Source organism: Hyperolius riggenbachi, chromosome 3 (genome assembly GCF_040937935.1).
Source record: "Hyperolius riggenbachi isolate aHypRig1 chromosome 3, aHypRig1.pri, whole genome shotgun sequence".
NCBI lineage: Eukaryota > Metazoa > Chordata > Amphibia > Anura > Hyperoliidae > Hyperolius > Hyperolius riggenbachi.
Genome location: NC_090648.1, coordinates 62,408,923 through 62,430,330, shown reverse-complemented (window position 1 = coordinate 62,430,330; position 21,408 = coordinate 62,408,923). Strand labels below are relative to the sequence as shown.

At 46.0% G+C, this 21,408-nt stretch overlaps 1 protein-coding gene across 1 annotated transcript in view; it reads left to right on the top strand.

Annotated features, from left to right (window-relative positions):
* The window catches only part of LOC137562655 (surfeit locus protein 4-like), a 49,628-nt gene that overhangs the window by 10,777 nt on the left and 17,443 nt on the right, over positions 1 to 21,408 (top strand). The window contains exons 2-3 of the mRNA XM_068274203.1: positions 14,904 to 15,090; positions 17,810 to 17,886. Of these exons, the coding sequence (XP_068130304.1) occupies positions 14,904 to 15,090; positions 17,810 to 17,886 (264 nt within the window). The remainder of the gene's footprint in view (positions 1 to 14,903; positions 15,091 to 17,809; positions 17,887 to 21,408) is intronic.

The window sequence follows — 21,408 nt, the reverse complement described above, 5'->3', positions numbered from 1 at the left end:
CATAAACAGTTAATTTTTAATGTTGTTATCTGTGTAAATTGTAATATTTAAAATGTGTAGCTGTAGTTTTACTATTTGGCCACAAGATGGCCACCTTAATTTTTGTTTTCCGTCCTTGTACTTCCTGCTAAGCGGAAGTACAAGGGCGATGCGAAACTCTCTCCGGGCAGAAGAACTGAAGCCTCACAGGTGAGCGCTTCGTTTTTTCTGCGGGGGAAGGGATCGGTGATCGGGAACCATGTTCCCTTTCACTGATCCCAGGGCTACCGGGCGGCACAGCGGGGATGCGGGGGCGCGCCCGCGATCGCGAGCGAGCCCAAGCGCGGGAGCGCTGCAGAGCTGCCGCCCGGACGTGAGCTTCACGTCCGGGCGGCGGAAATGGTTAATAAGCCAAGCAAGCATCCAGAACCACTGGTATATAGCAAGCATATAGCTTTAAATTTTACACAGTCATATCAAACCCACATGTGACAGCCTGTTTCAGACTTTTGGTCCTCATCTGTACATGGCAAGGATTGATACAGCTGTATGAGATAGGGCTTGGACCAGTACAACATAGTAACCAAGCAGCTCAGGGTGTCCCAAACCACTTGGAATGTATAGGTGGATAAAAGGGACCAAAAAGACATTTTACTAAAAAAATCAAAGCTTGGTGTAATTTGGCTTCTTAAAACAGAAGAAAATCTGCAATAATTCAGCTATTAGTGAATATTTGTGATTACCCACAATGCACCACTACTAAATATGCAAATTATTACTTTTCACCCTTGGCAAGTTTAGCAAGCCTATAGCTTTAAGTTTTACACAGTCATATCAAACCCACATGTGACAGCCTATTTCAGACATTTGGTCCTCATCAATACATAGCAGGGATTGATAAGGCTGTATGAGATAGGACTTGGACCAGTACAACAGAGTAACCAAGCAGCTCAGAGTGACCCAAACTACTAAGAATGTATAGGAGGATAAAAGAGACCAAAAAGCCCTCCTACTAAAAAAAGCAAAGCTTGGTGTAATTTTCCTTCTTAAAACAATCTGCAATAATTCAGCTGTAAGTGAACATTTGTGGTTACCCACAATGCACTGCTACTGAATATGCAAATTATCCCTCTTTGCACTTGGTTTGATATGACACTACTTCTTCTTCTTGCTTGAAAGATTGGACCAGCCCCTTCTTCTTGCTTGGACCGGCCCTGGGGGCAGGGCGCTACTTCTTCTTCTTGCTTGAAGGTTGAGGCACTTACTCTAATAAAGATAGATAGATAGATAGATAGATAGATAGATAGATAGATAGATAGATAGATAGATAGATAGATAGATAGATAGATGCTGTGCTCATATGTTTACAAAGCAAGCTAGATATGACCGTGCAGTTTCTAGGAGAAAAAAAAAGTGTGAGGGAGGAAATGACATCAGGATTAGCTTCAATCAGAGGCAGAAAAGATGGGAAATGCCTGGAACAGTTTTCTCTTTATTTACTATATCAGATTCACTGATCTCAAAACGTGGACTGTACAATACATATGTTATGTACCGTATTTTCCGGACTATAAGACGCACTTTTTCTCCCCCAAAAGTTGGAAGAAAAAGTCCCTGCGTCTTATAGTCCGAATACAGGGAATCCCCGACCTACAGATCACCCGCCGAGAGGAACCGCCGACCCGCCGCAACCTCGGGGATTCCCTGTATTCACTGTGTCCTGCCGTCAGCCTGTAGGAAGGAATCAGCGGCAGCCGCTATCACTCACCTAATCCAAAGAGTGCCTGCGGCGATCAGCTGCTGTTCCCTCCTTGCCGCTGGTCTTCTCCGGGTCCCCGATGTCCTCCTCGCCCCCGCACTGCAAAAAAGAAATCATCGGCGGTAGCTGCAGGCATCACTCACCTCATCCGGCGGCGATCGGCTGCTGTTCCCTCCTTGCCGCTGGACTTCTCCGGGTCCCCGATGTCCTCCTCACCCCCCGCACTGCAAAAAGAAATCAGCGGCGTTAGCCGCAGGCATCACTCATTTCATCCAGCGGCGATCGGCTGCTTCTGCCTCTTTCACTCCTTCTCCTTAGCGGCAGCACTTCCTGGTCAGACGCGACCAGCCGCTAAGGACAAGGAGTGAAAGAGGCAGAAGCAGCCGATCGCCGTTTGAGGAAATGAGTGATGCCTGCGGCTACCACCGCTAATTTCTTTTTTGCAGTGCGGGGGCGAGGAGGACATCGGGGACCCGGAGAAGACCAGCGGCAAGGAGGGAACAGCAGCCGATCGCCGCCGGATGAGGTGAGTGATGCCTGCGGCTACCACCGCTGATTTCTTTTTTGCAGTGCGGGGGCGAGGAGGACATCGGGGACCCGGAGAAGACCAGCGGCAAGGAGGGAACAGCAGCTGATCGCCGCAGGCACTCTTTGGATTAGGTGAGTGATAGCGGCTGCCGCTGATTCCTTCCTACAGGCTGATGGCAGGACACAGGGGCATGGGAGCAAAACACAAAGAGGGGCCACCTGGAGCCAGACAAAGAAGGGGATTGGAGGCAGACACAGGATGGGCAGTGGGCAAACAAAGGTGGACAGGTGGCAGGCTCAGGTGGACAGGGGGAAAACCCGGACAGGTGGCAGGCTCAGGTGGACAGGGGGCAGGCACAGGGTGACAGGGAGCAAACACAGATGGACAGGAGGCAGGCACAGGGGGCAAACACAGATGGACAGGAGGCAGGCACAGGGGGCAAACACAGATGGACAGGAGGCAGGCATAGGAGGTAGACAGATGTCAGCCACAGGGGGACAGTAGGCAGACTTAGAGAGGTACAGTTGACAGACACAGGGGGACAGGAGGCAGACAGGTGACAGACACAGGGGGACAGGAGCCAGACACAGAGAAGGAAAGGTGACAAACTCAGGGTAACTGGAGGCAGACACAAAGGGAGAGAGGAGAGGACACAGAGGACAGGAGGAGAACACAAAGAGGGACAAGAGGAGGACACCATGGGGGTTACAGGAGGAGATTGGGGGGAGAACATCTATAAGACACCCCTGCACCATAGGCACACCAGGTTTAGTATATATATTTTTTCCTGGGTTTTTGCCCTCTAAACCTAGGTGCGTCTTATAGTCCGGAGCGTCTTATAGTCCGAAAAATACGGTAAGTAGATCAAGTATTTATCTACTTCTATATGTTTGGGTTTTTTTTCCCCTGGGATAGTATGGCCGTCCCTGCTGCTTTAAAAAAAAAATGACTGCCATAATTATGGTGGTTAGATGGTTTGGAAATGTTTGCCCTAACGAGTGCAGAAATGGTGCGCAGCTCACTACCTGTTTTGGAAGTTTTCACAGTACAAACCCTAAATTACCAGAGATTTTTACCGTGTCTGGCAGACAACCGATTATCAGAGCTTGTCTGCCGAGGAAATTATGGAGTGCTTTGTGCTTAGATGTAAATAAGTGTCAATTATATGTTTACTACTCAGCACCTTCCTCTGTAACTGCATATTACTGCCAGTGTCTCTGGGGATGCTATCTCATTCCTTTACAGGAGCACCAGGGGTAACCACAAATCATGGGCCCCTCAGAAAAACCATGACGGGCCCCCCCAACGCTTACACCCTTTCACTTGCCAACCCCTGATGTCCCTCACAGCCTGGGGGCCCATCTCACAAGGGTCATAAACAAGTGTGGCCATCGTGATCTTCACACCCAGAACTAATGCAGCCACAAAACACCTGATCTGAAGGATGGGCTCCGTTATCTGAGGGAATAAAGTAGTAGCTGGGGGGCCCCCTTACAGCTCTGGGCCCCTCTGCTGCTGCAGGGACTGCTCCTCTCTAGTTACACCCCTGAGGAACACTGAAGTCAGAAAGCAGGATGGCATAGAGCAGTTTCACAGACCTATGATTTAAGCTCTAGCATATACAGTAACAGTGGTCTGAAGTTAGAGAACCCGAGGTGGGGCTGTAAATTAAAAAAATGATCGGGGGTGGGGCGAATCAGGTAGCCACCGATTCGGTGGCCTGCGGTCAAATGCTTTCACTTTCGTGACCCCTGGGGTCACGATGCTGGAAGAGCTTGCGGGGAGGCGGGGGAGTGGTAGGGGGCGCGGCCGTGAAGAGACAGAACTGCCAAATGGCAGCTTTGGAAAGCCTGCAGGAATGCCTCTAGTGGGCATTTAAGCAGGGAAAACCTCTCTCCTCCCTTACCCGCCAAAATGGCGACATTTTTTAAGGTGTATAAAACAGCCCTAGGCTAGGGAATTCTCCCCCCAGAGTAGAGCAGGCCGGACTATTGGCTTTAGAACTCTCAGTAAACAAACAGTCCTCAGAGCTGCACCTGCATGACACTTAAAGAGAACCTGTACTGAGTAAAAATATTTAAAATAAACACATGAGGTAACTTCAAATGAACATTGCATAGTTACCTTGCCATCAGTTCCTCTCAGTAGCTCACCATTTTCTTCTGACAATAATTCCTTCCAGCTCTGACAATATTTTGTCAGATCTGAAATATATCAGTTGCTGTCAGTAAAATATCAGTTGCTGTCAGTTATAGCTGAGAGGAAAAAACTGATGTACCAGGTAATGTTCATGTTTCCCTATGGATCAAGTGGGCGATGTTACAGTTTAACTGTGTGCTGACCTGAAAGCTGTTATGGGTAATGGCCATTTTCAAAATGGAGGACGGAAAATTCCCTTGATCACAGTGAACAAATAGGACGTGGGACAGGAGAAAGACACTGAGGAGTAGACTACATGGAAGGTAAGTATGACTTGTGTATGATTATTTTGACTTTTAATTTTCAGTTCAGGTTTTCTTTAAAGAGGACCTCCAGTGAAAATAATGTAATAAAAAAGTGCTTCATTTTTTACAATAATTATGTATAAATGATTTAGTCAGTGTTTGCCCATTGTAAAATCTTTTAAATCCCTGATTTACATTCTGACATTTGTCACATGGTGATATTTTTACTGCTGGCAAGTGATGTAGCTGCTGCTTGCTGTTTTGGCAGTTGGAAAGAGCTGTAATCGGCTATTTCCCACAATGCAACATGGTTCACAGACAGGAAACTGCCAGGAGTACCACGGTCCTCAGTTTCTTGTGGGAGGGGTTTCACCACAAGATCAGCCATACAGAGCCCCCTGATGATCAGTTTGTAAAAAGGAATAGATTTCTCATGGGAAAGGGAGTATTAGCTACTCATCGGGATAAAGTTAAATTCTTGGTCACGGTTTCTCTTTAAGATTTCACCACCAGTCATACATTTCAGAATGTAAATTGGGAGAGGAAAGATTTTACAATGGGCAAACTCTGATTAAATCAATATTTTTTTTTTTTTTTTTAAATAAGCAATTTTATTCATTGTTTTGATTACAGTTCCTCTTTATGCTAAGTACACACTTGTGATAATTGTTGCCCGATGAGTATTGTGAAATTATCCCTAGGGCAACAATTTGAAGGCTGATGCTGTACAGACGCATTACTAGCCCTCAGGCTATCGATGCGTTCTGTTTCTATGGAGGGGCGGAGGGAGCACAATTGGCATACGACAGAGAGGGTTCCTGCATGTGGGGGGGAATAAAAATAACATTGCAATGGGACCTGCTCCGGCATCGAAAGTCATTAAGGGGCTACTACATTGGTGTTTTGGCTCACATATAGAATGCAGTGGGAGCCCAATAGGAAGTGCCCTCATGATTTGATTGGGTTGTATTGTTAGCTCCTCTGAGGATAGTCAGTGACATGACTATGTACTCTATAAAGTGCTGCAGAAGATGTCAGTGCTATATAAATACGTAATAATAATATGGCAGGACATTAGACAATGGTAGGATTAGATTGTTAGCTCCTCTGAGGATAGTCACTGACATGACTATGTAGTCTGTAAAGTGCTGTAGATGTCAGTGCTGTAGAACTACATGATAACATTGGTCACATGTTTTATGTATTTAGGATTTTTGTGTGTATATAGGAATTGTTTTATGAAACGGGAACCCTGAGGAGATGGCCATCTAGCCTAAAGTGTACCTGTAGCGACAAAAAAGAGCCCCAAATGGGTACTTGTGTCAATAGAGGGAAGCCTCTGGATAATCCAAGGCTTCCCCCAGGCCATTCTAGCCCTGTGTCCTCCGAGGACCATTGACAAACACTTGTCCACGGCTTGCGCAGTAGCAGGAACCCTGCTAACTCTGAAGGTTATCTAGACTACAGTTCGTCTTTACGCTAAGTACACACTTGTGAAACTAATCCCTAGGGTGACAATTCAGAGACCAATGCTGTACAGACGCATTGCTAGCCCACAGGCTATTGATGTGTTCTGTTTCTATGGAGGGGGCGAAGGGGCGACGATTGGCATTTGACAAAGGGGATTCATGCGAGTGGGGGGTAGGAGGGTGTTGGGAATGGAAATAACATTGCGATTGATCCTGCTCACGCATCGGAAGTCATTAGTGATCCAAGCAGGATCTATCAGTGGTCACTGTACACAGACTGTTGTCGCTATTGGCTGTCTCGGCTGACAATTATCGCATGTACCTATCCTTAGTTGTGGCCAGGGTCATATGGGGCCATGGTCCAGGGGAGGAGTTCCCACACAGCTTATTAAACTCCACAGCTGAAGATTTCCTGTGTGCACCTGCCAAATCACTGCCTGTAGCACCTGTGTGCGTACACTGAACCAGGACACTGATCTGACAGCATGACAATGCATTACACTGTGACCAATGGGTAATAGTAGGTTTCAGCGCAAGGTCAGGTGTGTGTAAACACTGTGAAGAATAATTTGCGCATCAGCTCCTCCCCCACACTGTGTAAATCATTCACATTGGTCAGAATGCATAAGGGCCTTTTCCCGCTGCACATGGTTCAATCTGAATTTTTGTTTTGTTTTGGGAGTGCACATGATTTGGCCATCGCAAGGACACCTGCTTTTTCAGGCAAGTTGTGCTGCTCCCTCTCTACTGGCCAAAGTAACGGGACCTGATACCGAAGCTGCAGGCAGCGGCGTGGGAACGATCCGTGCGCATGGGGCTGGAGGAAGTATAATTTTTTTATTTTTGATCTCTGGTACACTTTAATGTAGACCAGAGATGGAGCAGGAGAGAAAATGTATACATATCTGGGTCTTCCTCCGGCCCCCTCCGGCCTGATCGCTCTCTCGCCAACGTCCTCCGCTGCCAGCAGACTCCGCAAATTGCTCTGGAAAGTCCTCTGGTCCAGAGGCAGAACGCTCCTGGCCATGGGGGAGCGTGCAACGCCATACTATGCCTGCACAGACTGTCCCAACCGGATGACTTGCAGGCGCCAGTTGCGGAGGATGGCGGCGTGGGAGCAATCAGGCTGGAGGGGGCTGGAGGAAACCCTAGGTATGTATACCAGGGCTGTGGAGTTAGAGCAATTTTGGGTACCTGGAGTCGAAGTTGGATTTGGTGGTTGTATAAACTGAGGAGTTGGATGAATTTTGTACCAAATCTATCGCCCTAGTAAGTATTATACTATGGAGTCTGAGTCGAGGAGTCGTGGGCCATTTTGGGTACTTGGAGTCTGATGATTCTTGTACCAACTCCACAGCCCTGATGGATCCCCCTTTTTTAAATTTTTTTATTTATTTATTTTTTTAGAAATATAGAGCCGGCACCATCCAATTGTATCATGCTCTTTTATTGAAGATTCATAGCGATCACAGAAAACTACGTTTCGGGGCGCAGCCCCTTTCTCAAGTTGGTGACAGCCTGACTCAATAAAACAAATGTACAATATATATACCCCCTCCCAGATTCAAACTGACCAATCCTGGGCTGGGCTAGGAACAGGTTCCTACGCTCACTGCGATGGACGCCACCTTAGAGGCATGCCCCCTCCCCTAACGGGTCAGGGAGACGCGCTCATTGGCCCGCCGGCGGCGTCACGCAGTCATGTGACCACGCAGCCGGAGGGGGCAAGACGCGTCAGCGTGGAGCGCAGATGTAAAGGCGCAATGTACACGCCGGAACGTCAGCATGCCTCTAAGGTGGCGTCCATCGCGGTGAGCGGAGGAACCCGTTCCTAGCCGTTATGTATGCACAGGTAGGCTCTTCAATGTTCTATTGGCTACCCAGACCACATATGTTTTCTATCAGGTCCGACTCGTGCCCTAATATACCTGATTGGCTGAGAGTGCATCCAGCCCAGGATTGGTCAGTTTGAATCTGGGAGGGGGTATATATATATATATATATATTGTACATTTGTTTTATTGAGTCAGGCTCTCACCAACTTGAGAAAGGGGCTGCGCCCCGAAACATCGTTTTCTGTGATCGCTATGAATCTTCAATAAAAGAGCATGATACAATTGGATGGTGCCGGCTCTACATTTCTACTGCAAGTATCCGACTGGTTATCGGTTAGCCTTGGCACATCCTTCCTGTTTTCATTGACGGTGTGCTGCCTTCTGTCAACTCAACTTTATTTATTTATTTTTGCCTCATCTCCGGTACACTTTAAGATTGTTCTTGCTGTTCTGTGTCTCTTTTCTCTCTGAATTTCCCTCTCTAGACAGGAAGTTGCTAAATCAGAGACCGGAACAAATAAATGTAGAGAGGAAAGGACATTTATACTGCGTCTTTCTTTGGCTTCAATTCGCTAAGCATTATCACATGCAGAAAACGGCTGATTTTACATCTCAAATATGAATTCACTAAGGCTGTTACCACATAGAAACTGACATTACTGACTAGTGAGGTAAATTGCCTCAATAAATGTTAATTCACAAAGATTCAGGGCTGGTTCACGCGGCGGTACTGCGACGGTAAACGACGGCCTCGTCTGAATGGATGGCAGTAAATGCCATCCTTTCCGATGAGCGGACAGCCGTCGGGACGATCGCTTACCGCAAACGCTGCATTTTTGTCCCAACTTTCGCCATCGTCTCCCCAGCACTTAGCCGATCCTGGATGCAAAATGTTGCTCCCAGGATCGTTTACTGCCACGCTTCCGTGCCCTTCTGTGGGGGTGAAAAATGCTGCTCGCAAAGAAGCACCACCAAAAGCCAACATGCTTTTCTGCAAGAGTGCAGGAAAGCATTTGGAACGAGACTCCAGGCTGCCGTGGGTGGCTGGTTCAGATGGCTGTCTGCACCAGCCCTACAGCATGCGGTAAACCATGGGAGATGTTTGGTATTTTACCTCCATCCTGGAGCTGTCAGTAACTAACAATCAGCCATTTGGTAAAATGAATGGACAAAGGAACCAGCCAATAGCAGAAACCACCCTGTCTGTTTCAAACATTTATATTAAAGTTTTCACAAAAAGATATCACAGCCCAAGCTAAAAGCAGCAGCAATGGCACAACAGTAGTCTCTCAGGCCTTGAAGCACACCTAGAACCAGGGGCTCATCAGCATTTGGAACATACCATAAATTCAAATAAAAAAAGACAAGACGCGACAAGACCCTCGGTGTTCTCCCCAGGCTCTTTTAGCCGGGTGCTGCACCCGGCTAGTTTTGATGAGCACCCGGCTGTTATCAGCTCACCTCCTATTCTGTATGCATAATTCTTCACAGAAGCACTGACCCTGCATTCTCTCATCTCGCCCCACCCGGCTACTTTTTCATGCCACCCGGCTACTATTTCATGACACCCGGCTGGGAAAAAAATTCTGGGGAGAACACTGACCCTGGACATTTTATATGATTTTCTCCTGGCGGACTCAAAGCGCCAGACCTGTGTTATAATTTAAGTAGGCCTCAGTTATTTGGACTGAGTTAGTCAAAAAGGCTTGAGGAGCAGACCTGCCCTTTAAGGCATTTTCTCTTAGAGAGAAAATCTGCAGTTCTGTCAGCAGAACTAGAACATACCAAGAAGCTGTTCTATGGACAAGGCCGCAGGTCTCACTGACCTCAGCTTGTACGCCACTAGAACAATAAACATCAGCCATGTTTTATAAACATCCACATTCCAGTAAGTAAAGGAAAGGTGACATTAAATATTAATCGAGTGGGTGGGTATTATGACACCACGAGGTGGTCCAACCAATAGTCTGGTCTAGGGGAGGGCAAATATGTCACATTTAACTCTTTCCTAGTCGGTATTAAAACCGAGGTGGGCGATCAGAGCTCACTCTGCTTCTGACTTTCCCACTAGATCTAAAGGCTGACTGGAACCTCTATTTTCATTCCATATGTAATCTGATATAATGTATGCTGTACATACTGTAGGTAGTCTAGTGTAACGTAGTTAGGAAGAAGGTACCTGATTGACTTCAGCAGGAAGTCTAATCAAGAAGCTTGTAACGCAACATGAAGATTGGCGTGGCTAGGATATGATGAACTGTGTCTATCTGTATTTCTGTTTCTTGAATAAATAACGTAAACCTTGAAGAAGCCTGAGAAAGTCTATCTCCTGCTTGCTGTGTTGAGAGTCAAGTGATCTCACAGTCTGTGAGACGCAACTGTTAGAAGTTAATGGTGTCGAAGCAAGGTGATATAGAACAGGTTCGAACAACCTGCAGCCACTAGGCCGCGATCTATAGGCAGTAGCAGTGTTAGGGAGCCTAGCCCAAGGTGTCCTCACTAAATAGGTGCTCTCAAGAAGCTGGGCCCCCAGACCACTCCCTAGTTGTCTCCAATCACCCCATGCCATGCTCTCCATACATCGAATTGTGCACATTTGTCTTCAAGAATGCCAGCTAACTGTTCCTGCACCATGCCCCCCAAGACCCCCATCTTAACTTCCTCAAAGGAAACAGATTGAGTTTTCCAGGATCTGTCAATTGTTTGCTTAGCAGCTACAAAAATAAAGTTTACCAGTTTCTGCTGCTGTTTACTAACGTCTTCTATTTGAAAATGCAAAAGAGCAGCCCAAGGGTCTCTCGAAACTGCCTTACTTATAAGTTGTCTAATAACCTAATAGACAAATATAGTTGTCTTATAACCAGGACTAATGGATATTGGCCCACATGCAATTAACGTTTTCTCTTGCGTTTTCTCCTAGGTGATATTTTTAAGCCTGTCAACAAAAAGTCTTTCAAACCACTAGAAAGCAAGAAAAAACTTAGAGACTCTGTAACAAAATTTTCAGCCTTATTTCTTCTATCCTATAAGTTCCTATACCTGTTCTAGTGTGCTCTGGCTTACTGCAGCCTTTTCTAGTTGCACAGTGGCTGTATTATCTCTGTTATATAATCTAATCTTCTTTCCTCTGTCGGCTCAGGCATTTAGGCTGGAATGTGCAGGTCTGCTTGTGATAGGATAGAAGATATACACACCCTCTCCACGCCCCCTGCATACTCTGTATGACTCACACATTGAGCTACTCTCAGCCTATCACATGCTGTTAGCAGCCATGTCTTTTGTTTCTAAACACTGCCTAAAACTGGCAATTACAAGCCAGGATTGCAGCAGGGAGTGGCAGAAACAGCACAGAGGGATCCAGGAGAACATAATGAATAGAATTATATGCTTTTTATTGTAAGAATTTTAGTACATATTCTCTTTAAAGGACAGGTCCGAGCAAAAAGACAAAAAAAAAATCTGTCCCTCACCGCAGCTCCAATTTCCCAGGGTCCCCTCCGTTGCAGATGCCAACCTCGCATCTGCAACAGAGGGGACCCCAGGTCGCTGGCTGGGAGCAGAACTGCGGCGAAAGACCTGTCCTTTAAAATAATTTTGAAAGCACTCTTTACCCTATTTTTTTCAATTTTTCAAAAGTGTTGAAAAAATTAGGCTAAATAGAAGTTTAATAATTATCTCCTAGTAGAAAACTCAGGTGAAAAAGTTAATTGCATATGGGTCATAATGTCCTAAGTGAATCAGTTCTCCAAAGCCAGAATCGGACAATGAAAGGGTGAAAGGTAGGCAGCGTCCAGAGCAGCTCTTAGTGGTAGGATGTGACCGATGTCTGCATTAGAAAAAGGAGAAGAGAGCAATACCTTATGCATTAGAAAAAGGAGAGCGAAGAGAGCATTAGAGAAAGGGAGAGAAGAGAGCATTAGAGAGAATTAGGAAAAGGAGAGAGAAGAGAGCAATACCTGACAATACCTTTAATTCAGTTTGCACATTGCAAAAGAAATGCCTGTACACGATCGCGTAAGCTTGCAAGCATATCTCGCATGCCCAATGTTCCACTCCTCGGACTTCAGCCATGGCCAGCGTGGGACATCAACAAAGGCACATGGTAGGTCTGGAGTCCAGGCAAGCTCCTTGTGCTGAGTGATTATGACGTGTTTCGCCACACCAGTGTGTCTTTGTCAAGTCAGGATACTAGCACCGGAGAGGAATGGCACTTATAGCAGGGCTAGCCTGGTCATGTGATTTCTGGCAAGGTAGTCATTTGGATTTGCATCTTTTGGAGCAAAAATTAATATAAGACCCTGTTCTATTTTGGGGAAACCAGGTATTCTAGCTTTCGCAGTGGAGCTGCTACCGCTTGTCTATACCCCCCACCTTCCCCAAGCATGGAACAGATAACTCACCAGTGTGTCTTTACAGCAGTCATTCCGAATTATTGTTCTGAATGATTCTGAAGGATTGCTCAGGAGACAGTTATCTGGCCTCTGTAGGATCCTGGACTGCACAAGAAGGAAGAAGTATTTAGAGGAGGGGTGTGACTGTTTGATCTACTTGACACAAATTTTGTTCAACAATGGGGTTAATTGTCGGTGTATTTACAGAGCTGTCATTTAAGGTTTGCTGATTTGGCGTGCCACGGATTGGCAGTGAGGTTTGGCACCGGGCGATGTGTACACAAGCGTTTGTCATGTGATAACCTCTGCTGCAAGTTCCCTGGGCACGGGTTCAGGATAAGGTACAACAAACTGCACCAATGAGCATTGTTTCTGTTATATATTGCTCTGCATCGCTGAATGTTACAAATCCGTTACATAATCCTTTTCCCTTAAAGCGGACTTAAAAATGTAGAAATAAATTCCACACTTATCAGCACAGTCCACAGAGGTTATATTAGAGTAGCATGAATAAAGGTTTAAAAATCAGGGCTGTGGTACAAAAATCATCCACACCTCAGTTTATGAAACCACGACTTCCAATTAAAACTGACCTTTTGTGTCATAAAATCCAGGTTTTGTTATTTAGCCACGCCCCCTCCTCAAAAACTGCAGTTTTCTGCCCTTGCAAATGCATCTACAGGTACCCATACACTGGTGGATATTGCCAGCAGATAGATCCCTCGCCACTCACTACACACAGATTTTCAATCGATTTCAGCATTGAAATCTTTAAAAACTGTGTTCCCACCGGGTCTCAGTCCCTCATCTCCCCCTGGCTGTGCATTTCTCACCTGTCTGCCGTGTGGTCTGTCCCGGTCTCTGCTTCTTCCGCCCGTCGGCTGCTCAGTCTTATTTCCAGGTGCATGTGTGATGTAATACAGGGGACAGACACTAGGGGTGCAGTGACAATTAGTGGCTCCTACTTTCTATCCCCTGCATTACACAAGACAGGCACCCGGGAACAGGAAGTGAAGGAGACGCCGGCGAGAAGCAGAGACCGTGGACCGCTGCCTTGCGGCAGATATGTGAGAGTACCTTCGTTCAGCGATGCGCTTCTGATCTGCCACCAATTGACCCCTAAATTTTCTGTCCTGGCCGATCGACCCAGTCGAGCGATTTCGTTCAAATGATCAGGCCAAATGCTGCAACGATTTCTCACTGATTCGATCACAGCGATCGAATCGGCCATATATCGACAGGATAAATCGGTGTGAGTATGGCCTGCTTAAGAGATTGTGCCATAGGAGGGCAGGAGGTGTGTCATGTGCCACTTAGCCAGCCAATCAAAAGAGAAAAGGGTGAAGAGTGGAGGAGTGTACTGCCAGCTACGGTAGTCACAGTGACATACGCAGTATGACGCACACAGCTGCTGCAGGGCTTCCCTTTAATACAGAAATCTCATACTGCAGTCATTGTGTGAGGGGAACAGTCATTGTGTCATCATTCTGGCTCTTTTTTTACTTTGGAATTTGCACTGAGGTCCACTATAAGGGTGCCTTACCACTTATTGATTTATAAAGCGCCAACATATTCCATGGAACATTATTATTTATTATTATTATTTAGTATTTATATAGCGCTGACATTTTCCGCAGTGCTGTACAGAGTAAAATCTTGTCACTTAACTGTCCCTCAGAGGGGCTCACAATCTAATCCCTGCCATAGTCGCGTCTATGTATGTATTGTGTAGTGTATGTATCGTAGTCTAGGTGGAAGACAATTAACTTATCTGTGGGTTTTTGGGATGTGGGAGGAAACCGGAGTGCCCAGAGGAAACCCACGCAGACACGGGGAGAACATACAAACTCCTTGCAGATGTTGCCCTGGCTGGGATTCGAACCGGGGACCCAGCGCTGTAAGACAAGACTATCTACTACGCCACTGTGCTGTACAAAGTGAGAAACCAACAAATACAGATAATGGTTTACACCAGGGGTGCCCGCACGTTTTCGGCTTGTGAGCTACCGATATACAAAATACAGAGCTAGTAAAAAACACAGAATTGGTAATTACAGTGACAAAAGCAATGTGCTTAATACTGTATAACTAATTCCAAGACACAACAGGTTGAGAGCCCTGCCCTTGTGAGCTTACAATCTACAGGAATGGGGGGGGGGGGGGAAGAGACAAGAGGTGGAGTAGTATTCAATATTCATACCTAGAGGCAGTATTTTTAGGTTATTTAAAAACAGCTTGGCCAGAGGTAGAAGGTGGAATGGCCTTATCCCTGTGATTTCGCCCCCCCCCCCCCCCCCCCCCCCCCCCCCCTTTATTTATTATTATTTTTCAATTCTGTTTTTTTGTTTTGCGATTGTGCATTTGTATTATATAGCGATCTCTTTTTATGACAGAAGCTTGTGCTGTTGTCCGTTGTGTTTAATTACTCTGAAAAGGGTCTTGGGACATGTCAGTGCTATAAAATGCAAGTAATAAGTAATCCTCTGATGTATTGCAGTTCCTCCGAGTCACCAAGCGGTTTCTGCCCCATGTGGCGCACCTGTGCCTGATCAGCACCTTCCTGGAGGACGGTATCCGCATGTGGCTGCAGTGGAACGAGCAGCGGGATTACATCAACATGTCGTGGGGCTGTGGGATGGTCCTGGCCACCATCTTTGTGCTTGTCAATATGCTGGGACAGCTGGGTGAGTGCGGTGGGGCAGAGGACACTGTTGTATGATGTGTATGGTGATCGTGGTGTGTGCAGGTAAATGCCGCACCTGAGCTGCAGCCCATTGTCTCTGGTGCCAAGAATATTGCTGAATGGGGAATGCTGGTGAAACATGTAAATGATAAAGCGACACCTGAGGCGCCCTGGTAAAATGGGCGCCGCCATAGGCAGGGGGGGAGGGTCTTATAGTGTACCTGAGATAAACAATATAGGCATATTTATACTTACCTGGGACTTCCTCCAGACTCATTAGGCCTGTGGGCTCCTTCTCCGGCTGCTCCGTTTTGCCGCCATCTGGCCCGGTATGCCAACCCGTTGTGCCCTTCCGCGCATGCGTGGCTCGGCCGTGTGAACCCCCAACATGCTCTCCTGTACCCGGGAGCTTTCTGCAGCTGTGCAGTACTATTGCACGGAACGCTGCAGGAGGGCTACAAGCTGCGCATGCACTGAAAAAGCATGGCCGTTCCGATCACCGGGCCAGATGGCGGTGGAACAGAGAGCACGGCGAGGGGACCCATTGACCTCATGGGGCTGAAGAAAGCCCTCAGGTAAGTATAAATATCCCTATATTGTTTATCTCTTTATTTTTTATTATTAATAAAAAAATACAATATTCATTTACAAATGTTTTACTCAGCGTTTATACATTTTAAAATCTTTCCTCTCTTTGATTTACATCTTGAAATTTATCACAGGTGGAGAAATCTTTAGTCCATCCAGGTGATCTCTGCATAGAACTCTCAGTAAATGAACATTCTGCTATTCTACAAGCAACCTTTGTTTATACACTATGGCCCCCTTTGTACATGTATGCAGGGCACAGAGGGAGGCACAGTGTATTTTTACCACCACAATCTCAGCCCTTGATTTGTTCACCTTAACCACCATCATTTTATCAATAATTAGCTTTTTGAGCATGATGGATCAGCGGCCCTGTTTTTCTTCATTGATTACCTTAGGCTTTGGTTGAGAGGGGTAGGTCGGGTCAAGGTTAGGCTGGCAGGGGGAGGGTCAGATTACAAATAAGTCAACTTGACGGATATCTTTAAACAGGCTGAACCTACATGAAGGGACTGGAAAAATGCACTAACATTTGTAATGTTTTTTTGTTTGTTGGACTCAGCAGCTAAGGAGAGCAAGCTACCCTGGCTGTGTGTGTCCCCCAGTCCTAGTCTAGTACCCCTTCCATAGTCTGAACTTAAACCCTCGTGACAGTTTGGGTCAGAGTGCTGTACAGACCAGCGACGCGTTCTTTGGCTATTCAGTGGAGTGGAGGGCCGACAGTGTGGCGTGCAATGGAGAGGGAGGGGTAAGGGCAGAACAGGAGCCTCGGCCTACGCTCAGAGGAGATGGCCCAGCTGGCCTGATCTCTCGCTAACTTATCAGGGCTGCTGTACACACACTAGATTCTTGACAGAGGTCTCCGCAAGGGGCCGAGTACTCTCTAGCATGTGTAGAAAGACTTCTGGAGAAGCACGTTACCCTATCTCATTAATGGCTAACCTTTGCACTCCAGCAGTGACAAAAGTACAAATCCCATCATGCCTCTGGCTCCCCGAGTTATGCTTAGAGCTGTCAGAGTATTGCAATGCCTCATGGGACTTGTAGTTCCACCACAGCTGGAGTGCCAAGGTTAGCCATCACTGCCATATCTATGTTTTTGGGATGTGGGAGGAACCTGAGTGTCTGTATATAATTAGGAGAAAGTCTACCTGACTAATAACAACAAAAATATCCTTATCAGAGTAGTCCTCCGCATTCCACTTTGTCATATGTTGAATTTAAAAGGATAGCAGGTTCTTTAAGTAACTACAGGAATGTATTGCAGTGCAAAAAATATTGTAAACTTTATTCATTCCAATATGTAGAAAATGTCAGCAAAAATCATAGAATTATTAACATAGATTAGTAGGCTTGGTAGATACACATTACCAATAGTTATGTAAAGATTGCACATAAGCTTGAGGGAGGTTTTTACAGTAAATTTAGGCAACACTAGTCCGTTTTGGCCATAGTTTGCCTTTTATCAGGTCTTTGCAAACCGTCTCCTCAAAATGACAAAACTGAATCAAAGTTCTGCGATATGGGGAGGGGCATTAACACAAATCAAAAACGCATCCTAAAGCTAACAGTGGAATACAACTGTCCAAAAGACTAGTAACATATGCCTGCAACCCACCTTTATAATTTATTTATTTTTTTGTATTGAACACCTACCCCCTCTCCTCCCTTTCCCGCCAATTATTCTTTCACTACAACCCCAGAATAAAACTGTACTTCAAATATTAGCTATAAACCAAACCACAGACAGTATAAAAAGCCCAGTAGTGAAAGAATATACCCTGTGAATGGTAAACCCAGACTTTTTTTTTTTTTATAAATGGATCACAGCATCCAGGGATGTGACTGGTCATGTGACCTCCTATGAGATTCCTGTACCAATGGGGGGCAAGGTGCCTGCAGCAGCATCATTGCCAGTTCTACCTGAGAGTTTTAGAAACATGTTTTGGGCTTACTACAAGCACCCTTGCTTTAGAAGGGGATTGAGCGGTACGTGGGAGTTTAAAAAAAAAAAATAAAAATGGTTGCTTTGAACAGTAGGGAGATAGATGATTTTTTCTTTGTTAAAGCAATATTCCAGGAAAACTGCAGAATGTGTCTGAAGCTCACATGTTGCCCTTGTCTCCGCGCAGCTGGATGTGTCCTCGTCCTGGCCAGGAAGTTTGTACCTTACGCTTGCTTAGGCCTCTTTGTCATCATTTTCCTCCAGGTGAGTGACTGAATGATCCAATTACCACAAAAGTTGATTGAACTATGATGAGTAGTGATGCTCGTGTGCAGCAGAATTAATGGAGAGGCATGTGGTCAGGTGATGGCTCCTGTATGGATCTGGTTTGCTTGTCGCAATCTGTTTCCTGTGTGAGCAGGAAGTCATTACAGCAAATCGGAGCCTCCCAAATCCATCACCTGATCAAAACCACTCACATTTCTCTGAGTTCTGCTGCACACTAAGAACTCTGGTGGTGAATACTGCCAGAGATGCCGGCTGCTGAAATAAAGGCAAACAAGGGAACAGAACTGCTTTGTTGGCAAATCCACCCATCACATTAGAGAACCAATACGGAAAATGTGTGGGTGGATGGGTGGGACTAAGTTTCACTTCTCCAGAAAGGAAACCCATGTCTTGGAGTTACTGACCTTTGTTGATCTTCAATAAGAGGCATAACTACAGAGTGACAACCCCCTCCCTTCCCCCTAAGTATTTAGCTAGCCCTCATTACAGTGAGGCGGTCCTTTGTGCAATTTAAGGCAGAGCAGCAGGGCGTTATACATTATCTCCTCCTGGCGGCAGGACAGGTCCTCTTCACCCCTGCTCGTTGCCGTGCTGTGCAGCCAATAACCATGCGGCTCTGGCTATATGTCACCTCAGCCGCAAGCTTTGTTGAGCTGGAGCGAACAGGACCTGTCCTGCAACTAGCAGCAGGTAATGTATAATTCTCTTGCTGAGATCTATTGAGAATGGATGTGCTGTTTGTGGCAGGAATCAATCCCTCTGATCATATTCCAATCAGAGAGGGATCAATCATTTTGCCACATCTTTCTTCTGACGTGCCCGATAGATAGATCGACATCTGATCAGAGGGGGGTCTATTACTGCCACACACTACACATCGATTTTTTGTTTTTTTTTGTTTTGTTTTTTTGTTCCATAGATTTCACTTTGAAACCTTTTAAAAACCTATAGGACCGCCACTACTGCAGCACCCGGTACTGATGCTACTGCCGGTGAGGGGCTTCCTTGGTCTACCTCCAGCCCCCCGGGGCCCCTGTAGAGTATTAGTGGCAGCGGAGCACACTCACCACTCCCCTTATCTAACACACACCTTCCTGTGTCTCTCTGCCATCTCCAGTAGGGGCGACCATGTGACTTGGTGGCATGTATGACCCCACATTCACCGCCGAGTCACTGAGTACAGGCACCAGGAGATGACATAAGAACGCAGGAGGAGCACACAGGCCAGGTGAAGTGAGTGACTAGTGCGCTCCACTATGCTAATACTCTGCAAGGGCCCGGGTAGCAGGTCACCTGGGGGGGAGGGGGGGCTGTTTCATACACATGCTGCCGTCATACATACAGTTCCACCCTCTTTCGACTGCAAATAAAACAGACCTTTGTCGGTCATTTTATATTTTTTTTTTAGCTGTAAATCTATCAAAAATGTGATCGTACGGCCATGTTGGGGCACTGATCTCAATCATATACTGAAAATCTTATAGTGCAGGGGCAAGGAACCTATGGCTCGGGACCCAGATGTGGCTCTTTTGATGGCTCCATCTGGCTCACAGACAAATCAGTAGGGGTTGATTCACTAAGCTACATTGCTCAAGCAGTGCAGCTTAGTGTTGCAGTGGGAGTGACATTTTCAAAGTAGGCACGCTATTGCTGTAGCATGCACTACTAACTTACTCGCTCTCCCCCCAAAACTAACAGCCGCTCCAATTGTCCCACCCTGGCCCTTGTCGGGTCCAGTGACTTTGTGGGATGAGATCCCCGCACTTTGATTGGCCCAATAGGATGCCGGTCACTTGACAGGTAGCCTATTGAGCCAATCAAAGTGTGAGGAACCCATCCTACAAACTGAATCAAACCCCCCCCCAAGTCAGCTCACCGCGTATCAACCGGTCTACAAAAGCATTACCAAAACCAAACAGCGCCAGAAGTCACATCAATGGTAAGAAATACTTTATTCATCATTGGTTAGCAACAGCATACCAACGTTATCAAAAAGATTTCAGAAGCTTATTGTACTGTACTTTAAAAGAGTTAGGCTAGGTTTCCACTTGTGCGTTTTGTGTCAGATTTTTCTCTCAAAAAATTTGCATTGATTTTGCAACTAATGGTGGTGAATGGGGCCGTTTCCATTAAATGCGAATTCTCGTTAATGTTCGTACGCGTGAAAAAAATCTGAGGTCCTGTATCATTTTTTCAGACATTGCGTATGATTCGCGTACAATGCTTTGTATAGGCAATGCGAATTTTTGCGTTACTCGCCCGAAAATTCGCATTAGATCCATGGTTACAGGAAGTCTTCAGCAGTCATGACTAAGCTGTTACTAGGCAGATTATGCATATTTAACTAATGCGAATTTTCGTACGCGAAAAAAAACTCGCGCAAATTTACATGCGAATTTTCCCCAATCAGAAAAATGTTATACGATTTTTTTGCAGGCGAAAATGTCACGCTACAGTGGAAACGTAGCCTTAGTCTTACATAAAATGCACATTTAGGGCTGGTGCACACCGAGCGGCTTTTTCAGCGTTTCTTGGTCAATGTATCTCAATGGGGTGGTGCACACCAAAGCGGGAGGCGTTTTGCAGAAACGAAAAATGCTGAGGTGAGGCATTTTTTGGATTTCGGATGCGTTTCTGCCTCAATGTTAAGTATAGGAAAAACGCAAACCGCTCTGAAAAACGCCTGTTCAGAGCGGTTTTGCCGGCGTTTTTGTTACAGAAGCTGTTCAGTAACAGCTTTACTGTAACAATATATGAAATGTACTATACTGAAATCCGCTGCAGCAATCCGCAAAACGCCAAAGAAAAATAAGAAAAAGCGTTTCAAAATCAGCTAGCATTTTGCGGATCTGCTAGCGGTTTTTGGTGTACACCGGCCCTTACTTGTATTTAGTTTGAAACATATTGTATGGCTCTTATGGAATTACATTTTAAAATATGTGGCGTTCATGGCTCACTCAGCCAAAAAGGTTCCTGACCCCTGTTATAGTGTATGAGCACCTTAACATCCAGGAGGGGCGGGCACTTACGCTGGCATGGAGATGAATCAAGGGCAGGGCACTGGTAGGGTGACTATTAGTCATTTATGATCCATCCTAGGAAGATGCTAATCAGACTTGGGTAACTCTGACTGGGAAAGCCGCCTCCCCATTGCACATATTCCTGCTTGTGTATGATGCAGACAGGCTATTGCTTGGAGTCGCCGTATATCACCCGAGCTTCATCCTCCTGTGATATGTCTATAAAGTTATGTATAGCCAGTAGGCACCTGATCTGTCTTCTGGTCCTGCAGATTTGCCAGTATTGGATGACTACATCTTGGTGAGTGTATCCGTTTAGCTGTTAGCGCCCAAGTAATTAAGAAGAAAGGGCAATATATTCCTTCTAGCACCATACAGACAAGCATGTCTAGTATTCATCAGGAAATGCTGCACTCTAGTGGCCATCACTTGTTATTGCACACATAGGGGAACATTTTTATATACATTATGTGCACTT